The 27376-nt window shown below is 42.5% G+C and overlaps 2 protein-coding genes across 2 annotated transcripts; both read left to right on the plus strand.

The window, feature by feature from the left end:
• Positions 1–8373: 8373 nt before the first annotated feature.
• On the plus strand, positions 8374–21717 carry LOC131237237 (G-type lectin S-receptor-like serine/threonine-protein kinase At2g19130). The gene is made up of 2 exons (XM_058234924.1): positions 8374–11316; positions 21531–21717. The coding sequence occupies exon 1, from the start codon at positions 8466–8468 to the stop codon at positions 10962–10964; it is 2499 nt and encodes an 832-aa protein (XP_058090907.1). The 5' UTR covers positions 8374–8465; the 3' UTR covers positions 10965–11316; positions 21531–21717.
• On the plus strand, positions 20028–21320 carry LOC131223387 (G-type lectin S-receptor-like serine/threonine-protein kinase At2g19130). The gene has a single exon (XM_058218819.1). It carries the CDS (start codon positions 20028–20030, stop codon positions 21318–21320), a length of 1293 nt encoding a protein of 430 aa, XP_058074802.1.
• Positions 21718–27376: the final 5659 nt, after the last annotated feature.

Here is a 27376-nt window from a genome sequence, read left to right on the forward strand (position 1 = left end):
TTCATAACTTCATTCCTACTGGGATTAACTGAAAACAGAAATATTAACATGATTCAAAACTTCTGTGGCCCCACGAATATTTCAATTGTGGACATTCAATTCTCATGTCATCGGCCCACTTAAGCAATGGATCCGGTTCAATTTTTTCCTTAATATCCTAAAATTAACACAAAAAATGGATGAACGGTGTGGATTTCTCATAAACATCGCAGTCTGCCCCACCTGGGTTCCTAGCGTAGGAACTTCCTGCGAAACGCTTTCGCAGGAAATCCGCGTCGAGCTCGGGATAGGCGGAGGCTCTGAGGGCCACTCAGGGGCTACCGTTATGTATGAAATTTATCCACACCGTTCATCCATTTTTACATATCATTTTATATTGTGAAGCAGAAAATAGAGAACGCACAATACTCAAATGGACCACACAGTGGGAATTAAATTTCTACCGTTGAAAATTTCTTAGGGACCACCGAAGTTTTGGATAAGACTATATTTGTAAATTTCGCGTCATTCAACTTTATATGACCATATCAACAGGTTGGATGGAAAATAATGTACACAGAGGACCATAAGAAGGTTTCAGTAGTGGGCGTCCTTAGTACCGCTGCTTCCTATAGTGTGGTCCACTTAAGGCTTAGATCTGACTGATTTTTGGTACAGTGACTAAAATGATATGAAAATATGGATGGACAGTGCGGATAAAATTCATAAATCACGGTGGCCCCTCAGTGGCCCTCGCAGCCTCTGCCTATCCCCAGCTCGGAACAGGCGGGGGTAGTACCTAATCCGCGTCTGGTTCAACTCCAACCCAACCCATTAGGTTAAATGGACCATCTTTCCAGCCCAGGCTTAACTTGGTTGAACCCGCCTCAAAAGCGGGTAGGGTGAGTTGACCCGCGGCCAGGTCCGACCCATTGAACCCGACCAGTACTGACCTCGGTACTGGTTGGTATTGGAAGCGGATTGCGTGGTGCAGCGCTAGAAAGGCTCTGTGGGCCCCACCATGATGTATGTGTGTGATCGACCGATGTTACATGACTACGTCAGCACAACCGTGTGTACGCGGGAATTATGTATGTCCTTTTGTTTTTTTTGTGGCTGTGCAGGGGGGGTTCGCTGAAGCTGGGGAGAAGATTAGGTGAGACCCTGTCCTTACCGAAGAAGGTGCAGCCCTTACCGTGGGGCCCACCTTCATGTATGTATTCTGTATCCACCACGCCCATCAGTTTTTTTCAGATAATATTAGATCATTATAAAAAAAATGAAGCAGATCCAATTTTCAAGTGGACCATACCATAAGAAAAGTGTTGATTGACCATAAATGAGCCACTAGAGTTTTAGATCAGGCTGATATGTTTTTTTTCCCTTCATCCAGGCTTATTTGACCTTATCAACTGATTGGATGAAAAATAAAAACCACAGAAACATTAAGGTTCTTCCTAATAAGTTTTTAATGGTAGTGTGTTCAATCATCAATCTTTCCTATGGCAAGGTCCACATTATATTCCGATCTTCTTCATTTTTGCACTATATACTAAATTGATATGAAAAAACGGATGATCGGAGTGGATACAGAATACACACACCAACGTGGGCCCTATGGTAAGTGCCGCACCGTCTTGGGTGAGGCCGGGGTCTCACCGAATCCACCGCTATGAATATCTGTGCTACTCTGCGCTTGGTGTGAAACGGGTCGTGGCACGCTAAAAAAGAATTAGAAGCCGATTGCGTCCTGCCCGCGCCCGGACGGAATCGGTCCAGACAGGAGCCATGTGGGGCCCACCGAGATGTATGGATTTTATCCACGCCGTTCATCCATTTTTCCATATCATTTTAACGTATTAAGTTAAATACGGATCATACAGTGGGGATTGAACGGTCACCATTAAAAACTTCTTGGATGGTAAATAAAAATCATAGTTGGCCTCATGAAGTTTCAACGGTAAGTGTCATTATCACCACTGCTTCCTTAGTGTAGTCTATTTTTGGTATCATACACTAAAATGATCTGGGAAAAAATGGATGAACGGTGTGGATATAATCCATACATCCCGATGGCCCCCGCATCCCCTGCTTGGACCGACAGATTTCCATCCACGCGGCGGCAGGACGCAATCAGCTTTTCATAAGAAACACGCTAATTGAGGTGTGCATTCACCACAGTGTACTAGATCTGCCAAATCATTTCCATTTACACACGCGTTGTACTTTCCCCAATCCAAACTGTTCAAACCAAAGGTCTCACTGCGGATGATCTGTGGCCCAAAAACGACACTGATTCTATGTGACCCATTTCTGAACCGTCCATTTAGTGTCTTCAAGCAGGCACCGCCGTAGGTTAAGATTGTCCAACTACTGTAGTTTTAGGGCTCTCCTCCACCTAAAATAGGGAGCACGATCTGAACAATATGGATCATTGAAAACACGTGTGACATGTATTGGGTAAGCTAAAAACATTTAATATCCTGTGGCAAACGCACAGGGGAGTCTTCGTAGGAAATGCAGATGTTATTTTTCCTCCACTGTCCCAGAGGAGAATGACCGCAGGATATGATTGTTTTCTCATTCGTGTATTCGCTATTCCCACACGCAGGCAGATCCCAGACCGTCGAACCGCTGCCACATGTCCGAAGCTTGAACTTCTATGGACATTAGATCTATCAATCAGGTGGGCCCTTCTTCAAAAATTCTACATCCTGAAAATTAGACCGCTCCAAAATCCAGGTGGGCCGTAGTCGCGAAACAATCTGACAAATAAAAAATTTGCAAAACTCACTTTTAGCCGTCCATTGGTTTTGCAGATTCCCGTTCACATGAGGAGATGACTCTATTTATTATTTTTAAAGGCACACGAAATATATTATTAAATGACTGATGGACTGGATCTTACAAAATGGGGCAATACAGGGTACGTGAAAGCGTGTGAAAAGGCCTGGATGCACGCGCGTGCCGACATAGAAAATCCCAAATGTTTCCATGGAACACACGGCCATCAAGAACACGCGCTTGGAAAGAGTATCCGCTTAGTGGTCCGCGAGACAGACGAAACTGTACGCAGCGAGACCTCGCAATACTGGCCCACTCGCAGTAGTGGAGCCATCATCACATGGGGATCACATCATGATGCTTCCATGATCCAAACATTCCCCATTTGGATAATCCTCTCCATAAATAAATAAATCTCAATTTTGTTGAAGATGAACGGTTATTTTTGCAGTTGTAGATGTCTAATTCCATACAATGGTGGAACTCACTGGATGGTCATAACGAAATTTAATTTTTTATATGAGAATTCCCAAATTGTGGTCCACTTGATGAACGACTCTGATCATAGTATTAATCCTGTGCACGGTGTAGATCACGCGAGCTATACAACCTTTGGTGCTCCTGCGATCACCGGCCTTTACAGTTATTTTATTAAGGTGGTTGAAAGGTTTCTTCAGATCTTCTTTGTTTTTGTAGGCCTGACTTTTCTTCGCTCTCCGTGTTGCGTCATGAAATGGCGAAAATACCCTTGTGTTTCTAGAGGTAACAGTGATTCCACGTCTTCCAAATGACGAAAATACCCATGCGCTGCCAAGTTTGAAAGAGACCATAGTGGGCGATCGAGATAAGGCTAAGAAGAGTAAGACAAAATAAAGGTGCGTTTGGATGCAGATTTACATTTAAAGTAGAAAAAGGCTAGTGATATTTCTACCATTTTTAATTTAGAAGTAGTCATTAAATTACAATTATGTTGCTTTCAAGTTCATACTCTTGAGTATGAATGTTAAGGAAAGACTCAAAATTGAATTATTTCCACCTTTTTTTATATATATAAATTCCATGAATAATTGCAATTCAATTGGATAGTGCATCCAAACACACCTTAATGAGAACATAACTCAAAATTTCAAAAGATTAAAATTTAGGATTATACTTTGTGTGGGAAATGATCACATATTATAGAAATTATGGTAATTACCATACATTTGAGACGTATGTGGAACTCAAACTGTGAATCCCAATCCAATACTTAGGTGGGACAACACGGCAAGCAATGTAATATTACGAGGGTAGTTTGGCACCATAAATTTCAGAGGATTTGAGGGGATTTCAAACTCCCTTATTGTTTGGTAGCACAAAGTAAGGGGGGATTTCAAATCCACTCGTAACGAGGGGGTTTGAAATCCATGAGGGGTTTGAAATCCACAATGAGAGCTTGGATTAAATTTAAAATCCTTCCAAGAGTTGCATGTGTAACATGTGTGCCACGGTCGTATTAATCTATTGGGCACATGACCCACTAATGATATCCTAAAATAATTAAATTATCAATTGCATCACTATAATTACTTTAATATGATGATCAACATCATCCAAGCATTGTTCACGTAAATCAGCGGTTAAAAATCATAAGTTGTTACTCAAACATGATCTTGTGCTTGTGGCCCAGCCGAGACTTGGAATTTCATCATTTTCGGACAAAGCATATATTTCAGCGGGCTTATTACAAACATAATGTCAAACATTACATACGTCACTAATTAGAGATATTAAAATTGATTTAGTAATTAAATTCAAACCCCTCGTAAGTATACCATGCATAGCTACATTTGGATTAAAGTTGATTCTCAAACCCAGGTGTCAAACACAATAGTAGAATTTCAAATCAAGATGGTTCCAAATCTATGCTCCCAAACATGCCCTTATGTTGGTAGCTTGTTACGGCACACTTGACTTTTGGGGCACCCTAAGATTTGGTATGTCAAATCATGTTAGTGGGGCACACTTGATGATAGTGTTGATTTACAAAAATACAATGCGGTGGACCCCACATTCCATTTGGAAGTTTCTATAGTGGCATCCTCTTCATATTCTCCATTTTCTCCTTTGAGGTGGCCCACCTGAATTGGGGCCAAACTTGATTTTGGAATGCAGGTCTAAATTGGAGGAGCATCTAAGTTGGATGGCACTCACAAAATATAGCTGGCCTCACCAGCCTGAATGCGACCGTTGATATTTGTGGGCCTATGAAAATAAATATATTAAATATTAATAAATATGAAATGATGGAGTGCATTGACAACTCGTGGTGTGGCCTAGAACAGTAAAGGCTTAAAAATTAAAGAAAAAGTCCAGCACACATCACGTGCACCATGTCATCGTGCAAATCCTAGGTCTGGATGCGTTGACTGCTGTGTAACACACCACCAACCTAGCTGGCGTGGGTACGCGTCGTGCAGCTACTAGTTGTACGAACGGTTCAAAGGAGATGAAAGTTACATGGGCCTCACAATGATGTATTTATCATATATGCACCGTTCATCCATTTGAAGAGATTAGTTTAGATCTTGATACCAAAAATGAGCAATTTCCAAGGGCAACACCACAAATAGCAATAGGACAATGATTCTCACCGTTAAAATATTCATAGGGCCTACCGTAGATTTACTTTCAATCCAATCTGTTCATAAGGTCCTATAGGCCTGGATGAAGAGGAAAAAAAACAAATATCATATTGATCCAAAATTTAGGTGACTTTCAAAATAGTTTCAGGGTTGGGTGTTGAATCCCCCACTGCTATTTACAGTGTAGTCCACTTAAATTTTGGATCTGGCTTATTTTTCGGCTGAAACCTTAAGACGAGCTCACCAAGGGGATGGCTGGTTTGGATATAACTCATACCTCATGATGGGACCTACAGAACTTGGTGATGTTAACACACCAGCCACATAGGTGTGTGTGGTACAACAGCCAATCGGCTTCCTAGTTTTTGAACACAAGGATAACCACAGGTGGATTCAACGTATTGGATTGGTAGATATTATTATTATTATTATTATATAAAGTGATCCTCGTGATGAGACCAATGTGTTGGGCGGATTGAATGAAACGTACGCATGAAAGATGGGAAGCTATTGGTTAGGTGAACCATAACTTATACAGTCCAACCATTTGAACCTAAACCTTTTCTTTCTATTATCTAAGACAAGAGGATTGCTCGCCTGCACATCTTCTTACATGAATACCTGTGAGCACCTTTGCACACATGTCATGGGCACAATTTGAATGGTTTACATGCGCAGCATCTCTTGAAACCTAACAAACTCAACTTTCAGCTTGATATAAAACTCTAATGCACCGTAGCAAAAGGAAATGCAAATCAAGGGAGAAAACGGTTTCCTTTTGCCATGGCTCACTATAGTTTTGTATGAGCTGAAAGTTGGGCTTGTAAGGTTTCAAGGGCTGCTGCATCACGTGGACCATTTAGATTATGTGCCCATGACACATGTGTGAAGGTACGCATGGGTGCTCACAAAAGAAGTTAAGCACAAGAGCATTCTTATATACATTCTTGCAATAAAAAAGTAGAGTAGCAATAATGCATTAAATCTCACCGGAACTACGAAATTAAGTGGGAAGGGCAAGTGGCAGATTAGGATAAATGACTCAAATGTCCCTCATGGGTAGGGGTGTACACGAACCGAGCTAGCTTGGTTAGCTTGCTTGACTCAACTCAAAAAAAGCTCAGATTCAATTCGAGGCATAGTTCGAGCCGAGTTAAGCTGATTTTTTGATCTCAAAAATGAGCTCGAGTTGGCCCATCTCAACTCGACTCGGATTGAACCCAACTCAAATCGAACCAGTTCGGTGGCTCAGTTACTTTGATATGGATGTTGCTCGTCAAGTGTTTGATGAAATGACTCAACAAAGTGTAGTTGGTGGCAAGGAAGGTATGTATATGAAACAAATACCTTTTTAATTTTTTTTTAATTTTAATTTTTATAATGTTGCTTACAAGGTGTTTGATAAAATACCCGTTAAACTATTGGTGTTATTTCACATGCATTGAGATTTTGAAGGTGTAGTCTAGGTGTTTATGAAAATGTTGCACAGGTGAATTCGACTCGAATGAGGTCTTGGTATCGATCCCTAGTGGGGGTGGCTAACATGGAGTGTGTGTACTGACATGGGTGTGTACTAACAAGTTAACCAAAAAAGAAAGAAAAAAAAAGAACTCGACTCGAATTGGCCCAAGCTGCGGGCCGAACCGAGCCAAGAGTCAAACTTAAGGACCGAGCCACGCCAAGTTCGAGCTGAGGTCAGCTAGTGGCCGAGCCGAGTCAAGCTAAGGCATGGATTCTACCCTACTAGGTAAAGCCATATATCATCATGCTTTGATGATGGGCTCACCTTTATGTATCTATTGTGTATTCATGTTATCCATATGTTTTGCTAACTCATTTTAGAATAGGAACCTAAAAATAAAGCATATCCAAATCTTATGCGGACCACACTATGGGAAATATTGGAAATTGAATACGACCCAATAAAAGCTTATTACATCCATTGTAATATATTGATCTAAATCTCATGTGGACCACACCGTAGGAAGTAATGGTGATTGAGTGTGAACCATTAAAAACTTCGTAGGGCTACTGTAATGTTATTTCACATGAGTTAGCTACTGTCGTGAATGATGGGAAAACACAAATATCAACTTGGTTCCAATTTTTGTGGTCCATGAGAAGCTTTTAATGGCCAATTATAATTATTTCTTGTGGCGTGACTTATGGTGCTGTCTACATGCGATTTGGACCACCCTTTTTGAATCCATGCCATAAAATGATAAACAACGTGCATATATAACACATACAACCTGATTGAACGGGTGTTACCCTGGCTTGACTAAATCTACTCCATTATCAAGGTACGTTTGACACACATTTGGTGGTCAGGACCGTTGATTTAGTGAACAGCCATGTCGATGGTTCATTAGGAAAAGAAAAACCCCACAAAGCTTGGATTAAATATATTTTGGTCATGGGTCATCCACTACGAGGCCCATCAGATCAACGTCATTGATCACTAAGCTACTGTCCCATGTGGGCTACAAGAGATGAAAACTTTAGAAAGAAATGCCTACCGTTGAAGCTTTCCTGGGCTCCACCTTGATGTTTATATGCCATCCAAACCGTTTATAAGGTCACTCACACTGGGATGAACTGAAAGCACATAAATATTAGCCTATAAAGAATTTTTGTGGCCATGCGAGTGTTTCAACAGTAGACCACTGTTTCCTCTCGTGTGTCCCACTTGAGTCTTGGATCCAGCTAATTTTTGGTTTCATGCTCTAAAATGAGTTCTCAAAACGGATGGACGGGGTGGATTTCTCAAAAACATCACAGTGGGCCCCACCTAGCTTCACTGCGCAGGAGCTTCCTGCGAGAGGCTTTGGCAGGAAATCCGTGTCCCATTATAAGGGCATTCTAGTCATTTCAAAATCTTAAAATCTCAAAATACAGAAAATTCAACAACAAGTAATTAAAAAGCAATGGGCAATATGGTAATTCCGTCGAAGCCGTTGCAATCACAGGGCCCCCAGCGACATTTCAATCAAAATCTACTTTTAACAACCTCATTTCTGGTCTTCCTCTTCTCTTCAGCTTCTTCTTTTCCTCAAATCTCTGTTTGTTTTCTCTGAAATGGGTGCCAAGGCCAACCTCTCTCTCCTTTTCCATGTTTCTCTCTTCTTCTTCCTCTTCTCTTCCAAAACCCATCTTTCCATGGCAGCTGACAGACTCTCTCCAGGCGAATCTCTCACCGGAAACCAGACCATAACCTCCAGCGGTGACAGATTTGTATTGGGTTTCTTCACACCAGGTAATTCTTCAAACTACTACATAGGAATCTGGTACAAGAAGGTCTCTATCCAAACGGTCATTTGGGTAGCAAACAGAGAAACACCTCTTCCCAACACTTCATCCCAATTAAAACTCACAGAAGATGGAAATCTAGTCCTCTTCAACCAATTAAACACCCTAATTTGGTCTTCGAATTCAACCTCTGCAAACCCAAATTCAACAGTTCTAGTTCTTCTCGACACCGGAAATCTTGTTTTGAGAGATGGGTCGAATTCGACTGCCGAAATTTGGCAGAGTTTTGACCATCCAACTGATACTTGGATGCCTACTGGAAAGGTTGGATTGAATAAAATCACGGGCGTGAATCAACGCCTTGTTTCGTGGCGGAGTAAAGATGATCCCGCACCCGGGCCTTTTTCTCTTGAAATAAACCCAAATCTAACCAATGAGTACCTTATTCTGTGGAATAGTACTAGACAGTATTGGACCAGTGGGGCGTGGAATGGGCAGATTTTCAGCTTGGTTCCTGAAATGAGAGTGTCATATATCTATAATTTCAGCTTTCAAGATGATAAGAATGGGAAGTATTTCATATATTCGGTGTATGATACTACGATTCTTTCGAGATTTGTAATGCACACCTCAGGGCAAATCAAGCAAATGACATGGTTAGAGACTGGTAAAAGTTGGAATTTGTTTTGGTCTCAACCGAGAGCTCAATGCGATGTTTATTCTCTCTGTGGGGCCTTTGGTAGCTGCGAAGAGAAAGACCAGCCCTGTAACTGCGTGCAAGGCTTTCAGCCAATGTCTGAGAAAGATTGGAATTTGAGCGATTGGTCTCGCGGGTGTGGTAGAAAAACCAAGTTGCAATGTGAGAGTAATAGTTCTGTCAATGGGGAAAAGGATAGGTTTTGGGCTATGCCAGATATGCAATTGCCCGAAAATCAACTGTCTTTGCCGGTCGGTAGCCGCCAAGAATGTGAATCAACTTGCTTAAGTAATTGTTCTTGTAATGCTTATGCTTATGTTAGTGGTTGCTTGATTTGGAATGGGAATCTTATGAATCTGAGACAGCGCTCTGCGAGTGGTAGTAGTAGTGGGACTCTCTATCTCCGTCTTGCGGCTTCTGAGTTTCCAAGTTCTAGCAGTAAGAAGGGAGTGATTACTGGGGCTATTGTCGGTGCTGTTGCTGGTGTAGCAATCATACTTGCCATTGTTCTGCTGCTGATTTGGAGATGCCGAAGGAGACAGATGATTGTATCTATGAAGGCCACTGAAGGTTCCTTGGTGCCGTTTAGCTACCGAGCTATGCAGATTGTAACCAAGAACTTCTCAGAAAAATTAGGGGGAGGAGGATTTGGTTCTGTTTTTAAAGGGATTTTGCCAGACTCGTCAGCCGTAGCCGTTAAGAAACTTGAAGGCCTTCGACAAGGAGAGAAGCAATTCCGGACAGAGGTGAGCACGATTGGGACAATTCAACACGTCAATCTCATTCGCCTTCGTGGTTTTTGCTCAGAAGGTAGTAAAAGACTGCTGGTTTATGATTACATGCCGAACGGTTCTTTAGATTCTCATCTGTTTCGAGACAAACCAGAGACTATAGATTGGAAAACAAGATATCAGATTGCGCTTGGGACTGCTAGAGGGCTAGCTTATCTGCATGAGAAATGCCGAGATTGTATTGTGCATTGTGACATCAAGCCAGAAAACATACTTTTGGATGCGACACTTTGTCCCAAGGTGGCGGATTTCGGTTTGGCAAAGCTCATTGGGCGGGAATTCAGCCGGGTTTTGACTACCATGAGAGGAACCAGAGGGTATCTTGCACCAGAATGGATTTCGGGCTTGGCCATCACGGCGAAAGCTGATGTCTATAGCTATGGGATGATGCTTTTTGAGATCATATCGGGTAGAAGGAATTTCGAGCAATCGGATGATGGGAAGATTGCATTCTTCCCGACTTGGGCTGCAAACAAAATGTTAGAAGGTGAATTTCTACCCTTGCTGGATCCAAGATTGGAGGGTATTGCTGAGATGGAAGAGCTTGTTAAAGCTTGCAGAGTTGCATGCTGGTGCATTCAAGATGATGAGAATGATAGGCCGTCGATGGGGCTCGTTGTTCAAATCTTTGAGGGTGTTTTGGATGTGAATATGCCTCCGGTTCCACGGTCGCTTCAGATTTTTGTCGAAAATCAGAACATGATGCTCTCCACGGAGTCATCGTCGGCTCCAAGTTCTCAGGCTCGGAGTAATACTTCTACCAGCACTCAATCTAAAAGCACGTTGTCGACGAGTTCTAAGGGAGAATTAGCAGGTTCTAATCTGCCAGGATGTGATTAGTGTCATAAGTCATGTGGCCTATTATTTATACTAGTGGAGCCCATGGTTGGGAGATCGAGATCGTTGGTCTGATTGGCACCACTGCAGATGGGGGATGCTTGAAAAACCTCAAAGCTTGAAAAATTCCAACTCCTCTGATCAGTAATCCAAGCTAGGATATTCTAATGTGGAAGATTTTCGGCGAACCCAAATGCCTGAATCCAGCATATGACAATCATATCAACAACTTTGATCATCAAACCATGGCTCCCACCTGCAATGAATGGCAATATCAGGAGAATATTCATGTGTTATTCTTCTCTAAGTAGTGAAAATCAGTTGGTACTTTTCAACTAGTAACATGCTCAAGTAAGTAAAAATACTCCCTTCTGCATTGTAGCATTCAAGTTGTACTTTTTCAGTATTTGTAGTTCCTGTGGGAAGTAGACTACTTGGGTGCTTGTTTTAGACTACAGAGTCTGTTCTGTATGAAAGCTCGAGCTTTCGAATTCTAGAGTCTTTTCTTTTTGGAAGCTTGAGCTTTTGAGTCCTTGAGTCTGTTATATATTATCTTAAAGACTTGTTTGAATTGTATGAAGTACATAGTTCTTCTCTCCTATGCTTTTTTTCGTTTCCGTCGACAGTACATGAGGAACATGCACACACATTGCTTGATCAATTATGCTGTTTTTGAGCACAAAAATTCACTCTTTGAATGGAAATTCTCTATTCTTGGATCAATCTATGAATCCAAATTCTCTATTCTTATCTAGTATCCTCCAAGCAGTGCAGATTCTGGTCCATACATCTTCAAGATCCGCCAAGTGAGAGGTTCTGGTCTCCTACCTATGGGAACATCATGTGTAGGATAAATCAAGGCATGGCATGCATGTAAATCAATCCAAACTGTTTAATGAGAGTTCTTTCAAAGTAGTTGTTGTCATTTTTAAAAATTATAACAACTCCATCTGAAACAAACACTCCCCTTCAAACCTCTCACGTTGTTACTTGTCCATCATGTAGAGTTCAACTTTAGTGTAATCCATCCAGTGTGTGGGCGCAGCCTTTAAAGTGGCCACCCATATATGGGGCCTGCCTTGGATGTGGACCATTCATCATCAGGGTCGACCTTTAATGTGGACCATCTATTATGTGGGGCCCACCTTGATGTAGGTCATCCATCATATGGGGGCCACTATCAACATTAATTGCCCTTCATGTGGGTCCCACCTTCGAAGTGGGTTGTCAATCATACAGGGCCCACCTTGGATGTGGGCCATTCATCATTAGGGACCAACCTTTGATGTAGATTGCCCATTATGTGGGGCCCACCTTGATGTGGGTAATCCATCATGTTGGGGCCAATTGATGTGGGCCGTCCATCATGAGGGGCCACACTTTGATGTGGGCCAGCCATCATGCGGGACCCACTTTTGATGTCCACTATCCATTGTGTAGGGTACACCTTCTATGTGATGTTGGGCCACTTTGGATATGGGTTGTTCATCACTTGAAGCCTTGGATGTGGACCGTCCATTAAACGGGACCTGCTTGATGCAGACCATTCATCATGTGCAGCCACACTTTGATGTAAGACATCTATCACATGAGTCCCAGTTTAATGTGAACCATTCATCATGTGGGGCCTCACTTTCTCTATGAGTCGGTCATGATGTAGGCCCACCTTCAATGTCCACCATCTATGTGGGTCCCACCTTTGATATGGACCATCCATCAAGTAGGCCCCACTTGATGTGGATCATCCATCATGCGGGCCACACTTTGATGTGGCCATCCATCATGTGGCGCCCACCTTTAATGTTAACCATCCATTACATGGGGCCACCCTGATGTGGACTATTCATCTTGTGAGGCCCCACCTTTAATATGGGTTGTTCATCATATGGGGCCACTAGAGAGATAGGAGAAGAAGGGAAAATGAAAATTACTTTAAAAAGTTTTAAGAACAAACTTTGCCCTCAAATTAGTCCAAAAATGTTTATCTGCTTTCACGAAATTAGCTCTTACAAAAAAAAAAAAACAAAAACAAAAACAAAAACTATCTAAAATAAATAAAAGTAAAATGGATCATTTACCAAGTAATTTATTTTTGTAAAAAATCTTGAAAAAAGAAGAAGTAGATAAGCTCTTATTAATAGAGATGCCAAATCATCCCTATGTTGGAATGCTAAGATGGATCGAAAACAATCCAACCATTCAACATATCAGACATCCAGTCCAGGGTAACAAAGTGCATTTTTTGGCTATCTAAGAACCCATGATTAAGATTTCTAGGCCTGGAATGGACATGGTTTTGCTCATAAGGAAATGTAAAGGATTGAATCTCAAGCCTTCGAAAAAATTCTTAAAAACAGATTACTTGGGTTCTCCTAGGATCACACCTGCTAAAATTGTTTCTTGCAACTTTCACAATTCATAGCTTGTTCCTTGAGTGTGAAAAAATGCAAGGATTCTAATTAGCCAGGCATGAGGACTAGTAACAAAGGCATGACTATTTTTCAATCCAATGGATTTTTACTATGGGTGGGCCACAATTGAAAATTCCTACTGAACAATCAAGACCATCTTGCACTGTTGTTCATGTTATCTGTAGCCATTCATTTGTAGGATGCTGACCAGCTGGTTAGGATCCTCCATGCCAGTGAATTCCATACTGTTGCTGATGGCATTATGAATTCCTCATAACCTCTGGATAGCTGAGCATCCACGTCTAAGTGGATATAGATAGTATTTCATATTCTATAACCTTCTTCCATAAGCTTGCAATTTCGACAAGAAAGGGCAAAAGATAAGCAGTTGGTGGAACACTCATCCCTATCTACCTTCCATTGTAGAAAACGTTAGCTTGTTCTACCAATTGCTTCCAGTGCTATTGGAAGAAAATTCTTGAGAGTTTTCTCATAATAAAAGCTGGCTCTTTAACTGTAGGAAGTGCTTCATTTCATTAATCAGCATGAGAACAACATAGTTCATGGTTGGTTGATCTTTCTTGCAAGTTGCAACTAACCTAAATAACATAGCTATGTTCTTCAATGTCAGTATGCAGTGGCTATATGTCCCCTGAGTACACCTTAGATGGGATTTTCTCAGTGAAATCCGATGTCTTCGGTTTTGGCGTCATAGAGGTCGAGATCATCAGTGGACAGAAGAACACTGGCTTCTACAACTCCAAGCATTCATGTATCTGAAATGATTGTTCCTCCATTAATTTCTCCCATACATCTCTTATCTATGGATTTTACTTAAATTTGGAAGCCAGGCTCAGGCGAATGGATTTGATGGATCCACCATTAACAGGTCTGTGGGAAGAATGCAAAGTGCGTAAGTGCATTTGCATTGAGCTCTTACGCGTGCAGGATGATGCAACAAATCGCCATGTTACTGTGTTTTTTAGTGAATTATTGTCAGCTCTTCCTATGCCTAAACAGCCAAAATTCTTCATAGGAGGTGACCCTGGTACAAGCTCTTCTTCCAACAGGCAAAGCAAAGAGTTTCTACCTTGGGCAGCAGATAGGAGGGAATGCATACTTCTCATTATCAGTTTGCACATCATGAATAAATGTTTTTTCAGATGTGATCTTTCTGTAGAAGTGGCACACATGGTTCGGAGATCCAGACCGTTCATCATCAAACATTACATTTACATCTAGCAAGTCAATTGCAGTGCTTATGGACTATGGGAATCTTGTCTTGAGAGAAGGAGAATCCAATAATCAGTTGGGCAGAGAATTATACTCTCCTCCCATGGATGAAGATTGGAATCAATCTCAAAACCAGAGAATACCCCATTCTTAGATCATGTGGCGAATAATACTGATTGAGATGGCTGATCCTTGCATCTAGTTTCATTCTCATTGCTTCTTTTTTTTTTTTTTTTTAGTTTCATTCTCATTGCTCACTTGGGGAAAAACCATTTTATTATTAGAGCGTTAATAATAGTTATAAATTAGCAATGGAAGTGCAAAACCCGCCCATTTTATATAGCCTTGCTTGTTGAAACAAGCACTTGATTTTGTGTGGTCCAAAGTGCTAGATTCAAGCCTATTATAACATAGTCACGCTAGTAGATGGCTCTTTAACTATAATCAAAATAAAACTAATAGCAATAAAAAAAAAATGCATGTAACAGAATTTGAAGCTCAAAGATCAAACGAGGTATAACTATATATATATATATATATATATATATATATATATATATATATATATATATATGGAATCACTCCACATCACATGAGACCCTAAGGTTTCTAAGACCACATAACTAGAGAAAAGGAAAAACATGCAAAGAGCATGTAAAGAGAAACCAATACATGATTGAAACATTAAAAAAAAAAAAAAAACATCATTAAATGTACCATTGTTTTTCCTCATAAAAGAGAATTTTACATGTATAAATGAAAATTTAATATAATTGTTACTACCCATGTTTCTAAACTCAACTATCTATTTAAATAAAACATTATAAGGAACTTAAGCTTCCCTTGGATCTCATTACAACCATATATGACTTTTGAAAATTGTTTGTAACTTACTTTAATTATGCTGGAATTGTATGATCTTGCGCTCATATGAAAGCTGACTCAATAAGTTTCTTGGATCTCATCACAACCATATATAGCTTTTGAAAATTGTCAGTGACTCACTTTAATCATACTAGAATTGCATAATCTTGTGCTCATATGAAAGTTGATTCAATAAGTTTACAAATTAGACCAATCGTTCGTCATTCAAATATCTTTTATTAGCAAAAAAATAGATCACGAAATAAGTGATGAAAATAGTAAAGAGAGATTAGTTTAACTAACTCTAACAACTAGCTAGATAACTTCTCTAATTGATCGACCCACACCCACGAAAGGACTAGTCTTGGAAAATTGAATCGCTATACACGGATTCCCATCTGTTTGAAAAGAACTCAAGTTCAGAGCCTGTATTGATACATTGTCTACATTTGCCTCACTGCTTTATGGGCTTTGGTAGGAGCTGATGATAGTGACCAATAAGCTTATCCTAGCAGGGTGGGGTGTAGCCCTCCATGGTGTATGTATGGCATCCAACGTGTCCACAAGGGTCAATCCCACATGAAAGTTGGACACCCAAAAATAGGCTTATCCAACCATCATCTGGGCCACAAAGTGAATTTGGAGGTTTTTGGAGGTTGCCTGTTGTTTTATATGGCGTGGCTTGCATAAGGAAATATAAACTTGATTTTTGGGGAACCTTGTAATCATGGTGGGACTCACTTAGTTGACGGGTTGGATGGCATAAATATAGCAGTAGGCCTTTCATCCGGCATCCTGCAAAAACCTGAGGGAAGAGGAGCTCCCTTTAGGGTCTGTTTGGGCAGTGGGATTAGAAGGGATTGGGTGGGATGGGATTCATCTGATCCCGTGCCAATTCCACTCCATGTCTGGTAAGAAAGAGAAAGCTTGGAATTACATTAAATGGAATTGCATTGGTCCCGTGCCAATTTCACTCAATGTTTAACAAGTTGTGTAGGTCCCACCATGATGTGTGAGCTATATCCACACCGTCCACCCATTTATTGAGATTATTTTAAAGCACGGGCCAAAAAATCAGGTAAATCTAAAGCTCAAGTGGATCCCACCATAGAAAGCAATAGGGATTGAATACTTACCGTTAAAAACTTCTTTCGGCCACATAAGTTTTAGATCTACCTCATTTTTAGGCCCATGCCATAAAATGAGGTTACAAAACAAATGAACGGTTTAGATATAACACATGTGTGTTATTTTCAATAATTTCAAATGATGCTGGGTATATTCATTCAATGTATCACCGTATTATCAACAAAGCATGGCATTAATTTTATCCCATGGTATTAGGGGACCATCCCTGCCATGGGTAATAATTATGTTTTTTGAATCCCATCCCACCCAATCCCTTCTAATCCCACTGCCCAAACAGACCCTTAGGGTGATGGGACTTGGCCTAGCTCTCTTCCCTTGGGAAGAAAGGGGCCTGAGAAAAGTCTTTTGCAAGAGAACCTTGTAGGGAGGGAAGATGGATGGGATGGAAGAGAGGGGCCTGAGAAAGGTCTTTTGCAAGAGAACCTTAGAGGGAGGGAAGATGGTTGGGATGGAACTTGGAAGAGAGAGAAGAGGGAGTAAACGATGAAAAATTGGTAGGAAATTAAAAAATGAATGAGATAATCAGAATTCATGAGAAATTGGAGATAATTTATAGAGAGAATAGTAGAGGAGAGAAAATTTCAATTATTTTTTTTGAAAAATATCTCAATAAAAGATGGCATCGATCGTGATTGTTGATTCATGATCTGACAGACTGGACCATCTTTGAATAATATTTTCAGAAAATATCTTAATAAAAACCGCCAATTGCCTGATTTTTCGCAATCAATAGCTAGATGGAGTACATGGTTCATCTTAGCCCGGTTTCTCGGTCTAATTGGCATCTAGGGTTACAAGGTGTTTGATTCTAGTTGAGCCAACATTGGCTTTGGCATGACTGACCCATAGGCATGCACACCTATATAACACGTGCGACCTAAGTCGGAACCAAGTAAATCATTACTTCTCTTTATTTATTTATTTGTTTGAATTTTATTTTATTATTGCTGTTAAATTCTGATTTTTTGAGCCATTATTTTGGAATTTAAAGATGAAGGTCTTTAACTATGGATACGCCACATATTGTGGACGATTCGAACTATTTGATTTGTCTAATTTTGGACCAGCTGATGGTCGTCCAAATCTAACCAATTTAGGCCAGCGGAGGGGTACCCAAATCTGTCCAATTTGGACTGTCGGAGGAATATGGGCCACTGCTTGGCCGCATATATAAATCTGGTCATTTTAGACTACTAGTAGGACCTTAGGCTGAATGTCCAATGCTGCCTCATTCAGGCCATTAATCTGACATACAAAGTTGCCCATCTGGACCCACAATGATGTGTTTATCATATCCACACCGTTCATCCATTTGGAGAGATCATTTTAGATCTTTGTCCCAAAAATGAATAATTTCCCAAAAATGAATAATTTCCAAGGCTCAAGTGGACCACACCATAAATAGCAGTGGAGACAATGATTTTCACTGTTAAAAAGTTCATAGGGCTCACCGTAATGTTTACTTTCCATCCAATCTATTCATAAGGTCACACAGACTTAGATGAAGAGGAAAAACAAATATCATATTGATCTAAAATTTTTGTGACCCCAAAACGGTTTCAATGGCAGGGGTTCAATCCTCCACTGCTTTTTACAGTGTGGTCCACTTGACACACATGTGGTGATCAGGGCCCTTGATTTAGTGAGCAGCCATGTCGATGGTTCATTAGGAAAAGAAAAACCCCATAAAGCTTGGATTAAATATATTTTGGTCATGGGTCATACACGACCAGGCCCATCATATCAACGTCATTGATCACTAAGCTACTGCCCCATTTGGACGCAGATTTCCTGCCAAAGCTTTTCATCTCAGAGAAAGTGACCGTAAATGAGCAGGATCCAAGACTCAAGTGGGCTACACGAGATGAAAACTCTATAAAGAAATGCCTACCGTTGAAGCTTTCCTGGGCTCCTCCTTGATGTTTATATGCCATCCAAACCGTTTATAAGGTCACTCACACTGGGATGAATTTAAAACACAAAAATATTAGGCTATACAGAACTTTTGTGGCCATGCGAGTGTTTCAACAGTGAAACACTGTTTCCTCTCGTGTGTCCCACTTAAGTCTTGGATCCAGCTAATTTTTGGTTGATTGGTCTAAAATGAGTTCTCAAAGTGGATGGACGGGGTGGATTTCTCACAAACATCATGGTGGGCCCGACCTAGCTTCCTAGCACAATAACTTAATTGCAAAATACTCTTTTGGCAGGAAATGCGCATACATTCATTACGTAAGAAAATCTTAAATCCAAAAACACACGAATGTCAGAACAACCAGAGTTTAAAAATTAAAGGGCAATATGGTAATCCCGTTTCAGCCGTTGTAATCCCAGGACCCACGACGACACTTCAATCAAAGTCTGACTTTTATAATACCAATGTTCAAAGTATCCGTATCATTGCAAGTTTCGCTAGCCAGGGATACGAAAATAATACTGATATCGCCATTAATATTGCTGATAAGCAGAAATGCGAGGAAATTTGAAAAACTCGTGGAATTTTCAGTGAAACTTCCAGAGATGTTAAAACGTACATATTTGATTTAGATTTTTTTTTTTTTTAAGTTACAAAAATATTACATACATAACAAGTTTTTATTTAATGGAGCCTTAAAAGCATGTCTTGTTGTTAGAATCAGTTAAATGATCTCATCCGACCTATTTAACCATTTAACATTCTATCTAAACCTCCATTGTTATTATAAAATATCAACAATACATGATATTTTATCAAGAAATCATCAACAATTAAAAATGAAATGAAAGATTGTAGTCTCAAAATCATGCATGTTGCGATATTGGTAAGATTGAGATATTATCAATATTATCAATGATAAATAGAACACTACATACAACCATGTGCCTACTAAAAAAATTAAAATAAAAATTTTCCTAATAAATAAAATTTTGATTATATCAATACATTAGCGATATTATTGAAATACCGCTGATAAGCTTTTGATATAAGAATTACTTAGAATTTACATAGTCGAGAAAATATTAAAGATACATTTGCGATATTGATGCACTGGCAATACAAGCAACACCTAAAATTTAGGTAGTAAAAAATATTAGTGATTATATTAGTCATATTGATACTTTGGTGATACTTAGCGATACATTGCTAAAACCTACAATTTCTGATAACCGCCGTTATCGGTATTGATACCAGTGTTATCGGTATCTTTGACTAGGAGATAAAGATAATATCGAAAATATTTCGACAATATCAGATATAATTCAAACACTGCTATTAACAACCACATTTCTGGTCTTCCCCTTCTCCTCGGCTTCTTCTCTTCCTGAAGTCTATGTTTGTTTTCTCCGAAATGGGTGCCAAGGCCAACCTCTCTCTCCTTTTCCATGTCTCTCTCTTCTTCTTCCTCTTCTCTTCCAAACCCATCTTTCCATGGCAGCTGACAGACTCTCTCCAGGCAAATCTCTCACCGGAAACCAGATTATAACCTCCAGCGGTGACAGATTTGTATTGGGTTTCTTCACACCAGGTAATTCTTCAAACTACTATATAGGAATCTGGTACAAGAAGGTCTCCACCCAAACAGTCATTTGGGTAGCAAACAGAGAAACACCTCTTCCCAACACTTCATCCCAATTAAGACTCACTGAAGATGGAAATCTAGTCCTCTTCAACCAATCAAACACCCCAATTTGGTCTTCGAATTCAACCTCTGCAAACCCAAATTCAACAGTTCTAGTTCTTCTAGACACCGGAAATCTTGTTTTGAGAGATGGGTCGAATTCGACTGCTGAAATTTGGCAGAGTTTTGACCACCCAACTGATACTTGGATGCCTACTGGAAAGGTTGGATTGAATAGAATCACGGGCGTGAATCAACGCCTTATTTCGTGGTGGAGTAAAGATGATCCCGCACCCGGGCCTTTTTCTCTTGAAATAAACCCAAATTCAACCAATGAGTTCCTTATTCTGTGGAATAGTTCTAAACAGTATTGGACCAGTGGGGCGTGGAATGGGCAGATTTTCAGCTCGGTTCCTGAAATGAGAGGCTTATATATCTATAATTTCAGCTTTCAAGATGATCAAAATGGGAAGTATTTCATGTATTCGGTGTATGATAATACGAGTCTTTTGAGATTTGTAATGGACACCTCAGGGCAAATCAAGCAAATGACATGGTTAGAGAATAGTAAAAATTGGAATTTGTTTTGGTCTCAACCAAGAGCTCAATGCGATGTTTATTCTCTCTATGGGGCTTTTGGTAGCTGCGAAGTGAAAGACCAGACCTGTACCTGCGTGCAAGGCTTTGAGCCGACGTCTGCGAAAGATTGGAATTTGAACGATTGGTCTCGCGGGTGTGGTAGAAAAACCAAGCTGCAATGTGGGAGTAATAGTTCTGTCAATGGGGAAAAAGATAGGTTTCAGGCGATGCCGGATATGCAATTGCCCGAAAATCAACTGTCTTTGCCGGTCGGTAGCCCCCAAGAATGTGAATCAGCTTGCTTGAGTAATTGTTCTTGTAATGCTTATGCTTATGATAGTGGTTGCTTGATTTGGAATGGGAATCTTATGAATCTGAGACAGCTCTCTGCCGGTGGTAGTAATGGTGGGACTCTCTATCTCCGTCTTGCGGCTTCTGAGTTTCCGAGTTCTAGCAGTAAGAAGGGAGTGTTTACTGGGGCTATTGTCGGTGCCGTTGCTGGCATAGCAGTCATACTCCTCTGATCAGTAATCCAAGCTAGGATCTTCTAATGTGGAACATTTTTGGCGAACCCAAATGCCTGAATCCAGCATATGACAATCATATCAACAACTTTGATCATCAAACCATGGGCGCCACCTGCAATGAATGGCAATATCAAGACAGTATTCATGTGTTATTCTTCTTTAAGTAGTGAAAATCAGTTGTACTTTTCAACTACTAATATACTCAAGTAAAAAATTCTGCCTTTTGGATTGTAGTACTCAAGCTGTAGTTTTTCAGTATTTGTAGTTCCTCTGGGAAGTAGACTACTTGGGAGCTTGTTTTAGACCACAGAGTCTGTTCTGTATGAAAGCTTGAGCTTTCGAATTCTGTCTTTCGTTTTTGGAAGCTCGAGCTTTCGAGTCCACAAGTCTGTTATATGTTATCTCGAGCACTTCTTGTTTGAATTGTATGAAGTATGTTGATGTCAAAATCCGGATCACCCTCCACTCAATGCAGTGGACCTTCGACGAACCCTGGTCCTGCACAAATGGGTAAGCAAAGGAGACCCTGGCTAAGCCGGAGGACCCTCCTATGCCTAAGTCAGGCTAGGGAATTTGGGTCAAGTCGTATCTGGAGAGAGGGTACGAGATCTTGCATACCTGTGACAATGGGGTCCCTTGGTATTTATACTTGTGGGTAGAGAGGATCGCGTCTGTTAATCTCAGCACGATTTACTCAATCACGCAGATACTGTAATCGTGAAGATATTATTCGCAATCTTTGGGTCATATGACATATCGTGTCTTAAGGGCACGTATCCTTGGACGAGATCTCTGGTTATGTCCGCATTTAGGTTAGTCTCCAGGCTCGGCACACGGAGTGCCTTCATCCGGGCTCGGCCTCAACCTGTTTAGATCCGAGGCCGAGTCCTAGTATTCAGAGTATCAGCCTAGGCTTGACTTCGTCTTGCCTAAGCCGGAGGCCGAGCATTCGGAGTTTATTGTCGGAATGCTTGGAGTCGGAGTTCATGGGACGTCGTCCTCAGATGGGGACAAAGACGAGGACGAGAGCTCGCCTCGACCTGCTAATAGTCGTAACTTAGAGGTCGGTTCATACTTGATGTGAGATTCTTCTTCCGAAGTAGCTCAGACCGACCCTGATTATCCTTGTTCATATTTTTCCATAACAGAAGTCCCCTACTCTCTAGGTTCGAGCCGGAATCTAGAGAGTAAATACTTGGGGAAATGAAGCGACGTCTCCTTTCCCTAGCTCTCAATATCGATTGGAGTGATCGAGGCGTATTTAATGCATGCGATGGGTACACCTCTGATTCCGCGTGCGACGTAACGGCCGCAACTCTTCGGTTTCTGTCCTCTCAGTAAGGGATACGTAGTGACGGTTACAATTTGCAGACGGTGGGGCGAAGGAGGCTGCGCCACGTGTGTCGGAGGAGCGAGGAGGTGCTTTCATCTTTAATGACATTAAATGTTAAGACGATTCTGACCTCAAAGCACGGGTTCAGACGTATCACTCTTCCACGTGTCCCTCGGTGCCAGTGCCGAGTTGTATCGGCTTCTGGAACAATCGCTAGTAATAATGGCACCGAGCGATGAGGTGGTTATATAAAACCCTTCCTCCCTTGCCCTCACATTTCTTGTGTTCTCATTTTCTCTGCTCCTTCCTTCCGAATCGCCTTCTGCCGGAAATTGCTTTCCGCCGGAAAAGCTTTTTGATCGCCGGATAAAGGATTCTTGACCATCGAAGGGGATATTCAACCCAGCAGAAGACATCAGAGTTGGAAAAAACTTTTGCCGGTGGAAATCGCCTGTAACGCTATGAGTCCTCCAACACTTTAACGCAATTTTCTTTCATGTCAAGCGATTCAGACGAGATGAGCATGGTCCAAGGAGCTGGTTCAAAGTCTGAACCAGAGACTTCAGCCTCAGAGCCCGGGGAATCTGACGGCCCTCTCGAGGTCGTACCCCTTTACACTCCAGCCCCGGCCCGAGGAGCTGTAAGTCAGATGACCAAGAGTTGAGGGAAAGGGTCGAGGAGGGTCCTCAGAGATCCCATGGGGCGGTCGCAGGCGGGCCTCAAGAGAGGCAGAACAAGACCATCAGTCTCCATGGGATCGATCATGGTCGAGTCCCAGATGGCTCAACTTCGTGAAGATTATCAGATCCCCGACTCGGTTCACATCCGAGCCCCCCACAGATCAAGCGGGATCTTCGGCTGAGGGGGAGATTTCTGTCTTCATTTGCGCCCTCCAATGCGGGCTTCAATTCCCCATCCATCATTTTTTGTGCGAGCTGACAGCGCAGCTAAAAATTGCGCCGGGGCAGCTGGGCCCGAATTCGTGGAGGATCCTAGCCTCCACTTTTTGTCCTCTGGCATTAGGCGGGGAACCAGAGGTTGACACCAGATGAGTTCTTATTTTTGTACATAGCCAAATATGATAATACGGATAAGGCCTGTTGGTATTTTTCGGCTAGGCTCCCGTATCTCCCGGGCCTAGTAACCTAACTCCCTTCTTTCAATAAAGATGAAAGAGGAAGTGGTTCTGGGTCTCGGGAGAATGGGAGGCCCCCGCCTCCGAATTGGACCGACTGTGGATGCAAGTCCCTACCCGATTCGCCAATCCAGGTCGGATGTTTCTTTTAATCATCCTTCATACTTGATCCATCTTTCTATACCTAACTCGTTCTCCACTTCTGTTTGCAGTCCAGCCGAAGGGGGCCCCTAACCTCTTTGTCTTCTTGAAGCAATAGGTCGACCGAGTCCGAGCGCTCCCTGCAAGCCAGTGTGCCTGGTTCGACCTCATCAGTCAGGATAACTTGGTATCTTCTGGCTTTTGTAGAATTCAGCCCACCCTCTTTGCCTTGGGTAAGCGCGGTTAGGGCCTTTGGAGACTAATTCGTTGATTTTTATCCATTTCGTGGATCTTACTGGTGTTGATCTCTCTTTCTTTTATAGGGATGGAGACAGGCGGTTCAAAGAGGAGAAGGCCCCTGTGCCCTCCGATGGACGTCGTCCTCTCCTCCGAACCAAAGACGAAGAGGAGGAAGGCTTTTGAAGCCGAGGCCGAGGCTACTTCGGCTGTAAGACTAGTTGGAGCTGGGCCTATTGCAGCTCCCTCTGAGGCTGTTGCTGCCATTGCTCCGACCTCTGCCCCCGACAGTTACTGAGGCTCTTGCCAGAATCGAGCTTATCACCATCTCATCACCTTCAGTGGAGGAACAAGTCCTCAAAGCTTCCCCTTTGGCGGTCGCGGGTCCTTCTGAGATAAGGAGAGAAGTAATAGGGGAGACTCCCGGCTCTGCATGATCTGTAGTCCCCCTACTGGTGCCGAGCCTGAGCCCTTTGTCAGTCAAGGTGACATCCTCGTTGGGTATGCGAACATTTTCGACGCGGCTGCCCAAGCTTCAACGGCCAGCGGGGTTGGAGGAGCTTACACACCCTCTCCAAGGGGAGGAGCTTACGCACCCTCTCCAGGGGTCCTACCTCCTAGTTTTCACATGGCTCAGCTGAACTCTTGGGTGGCTAAGCATGCGCCAGAGACGCGGATGACTAACATGCTCTCCCGCCGCCACGTCAGCTTCATGAACGACTATGCAGCTGTATGTTACTAGTCGCTGCCAATGATGGTGGAGGTGAAGGAGAGGCTGAAAGAGATGAAGTAGCTCGAAGCGGAGTGGGCCAAGTTTATGGTCGAGAAGGCAGAGCAAGACGCACTACGGGTCGAGCTCGACATACAGCTAGAAGCTTTAGTCAGGGAACAAGAGGAGCTAAAGAAGGCTATTGCTGAGGGGTGAGTAAGAGAACTCACGCTTCAGGGCGGGATCAACCAACTCCAAGCTCGCTTGGATGTGGCTAAACTCGAAGTTAGGCGTTTGCGCCAGGCTAACGAAGACCTGGAGTTTAGGGCCATAGAAGCCGAGACGGGGCTCGAGGCAGCGAGAGAGAAGTTCAAGGCAGAGCGGCAGATGGCGGCGAACCAGTTAGTTCAGCAACGGAGGGTCCTTGAGTCTGCTGCGTTTGCGGAGAAGGCTTCCTTACGAGCAGAGCTTGAGGCTCAAGCGGTCTCGTAGACTACCGCGACAGTGGCCAAATACAAGATAAATTGCATTACTTCGGCTATGAAACTGTCTTTGACGCTTGCCTGGTCGAGGTTAGAAGGCTTTATCCGACTCTCAATCTCGACGCCCTCACGACAGACACCGCCGATGATGCCGAGCCTGTTATGACAGACGAGCTCGAGAATGCCCCTCCTGCTGTGAAAATTGCCCTAGATGCTCCTGTCGTCGAAGCCACCGTCGGCGCTCAGCCCCCCAGCTCGGTAGCTGATCCCTTTACTCGGAGGGAATGATAAGTTTCCTCTTCTTTTTTTATACAATGTAAATGAATTTCTTTTTTATATCAATGACGATTATTGGCAGACGATTTGTTCGCGTGTGTTGATTGTTGTGATAATTCTTAGATATATAATGTTTTAAGGACTGACCCTTTGAGGGGCCAACCCCCCTATGAATGGCGTGCTCAGTTGCTTTTGTAACGAGCCAACCCTCTTCTTAGGAAATCGGGTCGTCTTTGGGCTTTTTTCTTACGTGTGAGGGGATCCCTATGTAGATTTTCGTGGGTTTTAACGTCCCGACCCCTTCTTGAAGGGATCGGTTCGTTAAGTTAGCCTCTGCTTATGAGAGGTAACTTCTTTCGTTTGTCTATTGCTTATATAGAAAAGGAGAAACTTTTATTAGATGCCTCAAAAGGCTAGTAGTTCTGAGTAGTACATTCATTGAGGGCCTTTAATGGCCGGTAGATTATTACTGATAGTATATTTTCAAGTGCTCGGCGTTCCATGGATGGGGGAGTGGACGCCCCTCGAGATATTCCAAGTGATAGGAGCCTGGCTGGGTTGATCTGATCACGCGATAAGGCCCTTCCCAGTTGGGCCCGAGTGTCCCAGCCTCCGGTTCTGTTGTATTTTGAAAGATGTGACGGAGGACCAAGTCCCCTGGTTGAAAACGCTTAGTCTTGACCCTTGAGTTATAGAATCGTGCCACTTGGTGATGTCTAGCAGCAACTAGGAGTCGGGCAATATCTCTGGCTTATTCGAGCAAGTCGAGGCTTGATGTGATGTGCTCCGCATTCTGATTTTTCTGATAGTTTCTAACCCGAATTGTCGGGAGGCCGATCTTAACTGGGATGATCACCTCCGAGCCGTAGGATAGTGAAAAGGGGGTCTCCCCAGTAGATGACTGGGCCGTGGTCCGATATGCCCACAGGACGAATGGGAGCTCCTCAGCCCAGTTGCCTTTCGCTTTCTCTAACTTCATTTTCAGGTGGTGCTTGATGACCTTGTTTACAGCTTCCACTTGTCCATTAGACTGCGGATGCCGAGGTGAGGAATAAGTATTTGAGATACCGAGCCCTCTGCACATGCTCCTGAACTTATCATTGTCGAACTGCTTGCCTTTGTCAGAAACGATGGTGCGCGGGATTCCGATTCGACAAACGATATTCTTCCAGATAAAGTCGACCACTCTCTGTTCGGTTATTTTAGCCATGGGTTCGGCCTCGGCCCATTTGGTGAAGTAATCGACTGTGACAATAACAAAATTCACCTGTCCTTTTCCTTTGGGAAGAGGTCCAATGATGTCGATCCCCCACTGAGCGAACGGCCACGACCCGCTCATAGGGGTCATTTCTTCCGGCGGTTACCTCGGTATTGCTGTAAACCTCTGACATTTGTTGCACCTTCAGACATAATCTTTCGAGTCCTCTTGGATGGTCAGTTAGAAGTACCCTTGGTGGAGGATTTTCAGAGCTAAGGCTCGGCCACCGGAGTGATTACCGTAGATGCCCTCGTGAATTTCTCGTATCATGTAATCTGATTCTTTGGGTCGAAGGCATCTGAGGTAGGGCTGTGAGTACCCCTTCTTGTATAAGACCCCATTCAGGATAATATATCGAGCTGCTCTGATCTTCAGGCGTCGAGCTTCCAACTTGTTAGGGGGACCTCACCAGATATAAGGTAGTTGTAGATTGGGTTTATCGAACTTGGTGCGGTCTTGACTGGGTTGACCACTTCTCGTTC

Source organism: Magnolia sinica, chromosome 1 (assembly GCF_029962835.1).
Source record: "Magnolia sinica isolate HGM2019 chromosome 1, MsV1, whole genome shotgun sequence".
NCBI classification, from domain to species: domain Eukaryota; kingdom Viridiplantae; phylum Streptophyta; class Magnoliopsida; order Magnoliales; family Magnoliaceae; genus Magnolia; species Magnolia sinica.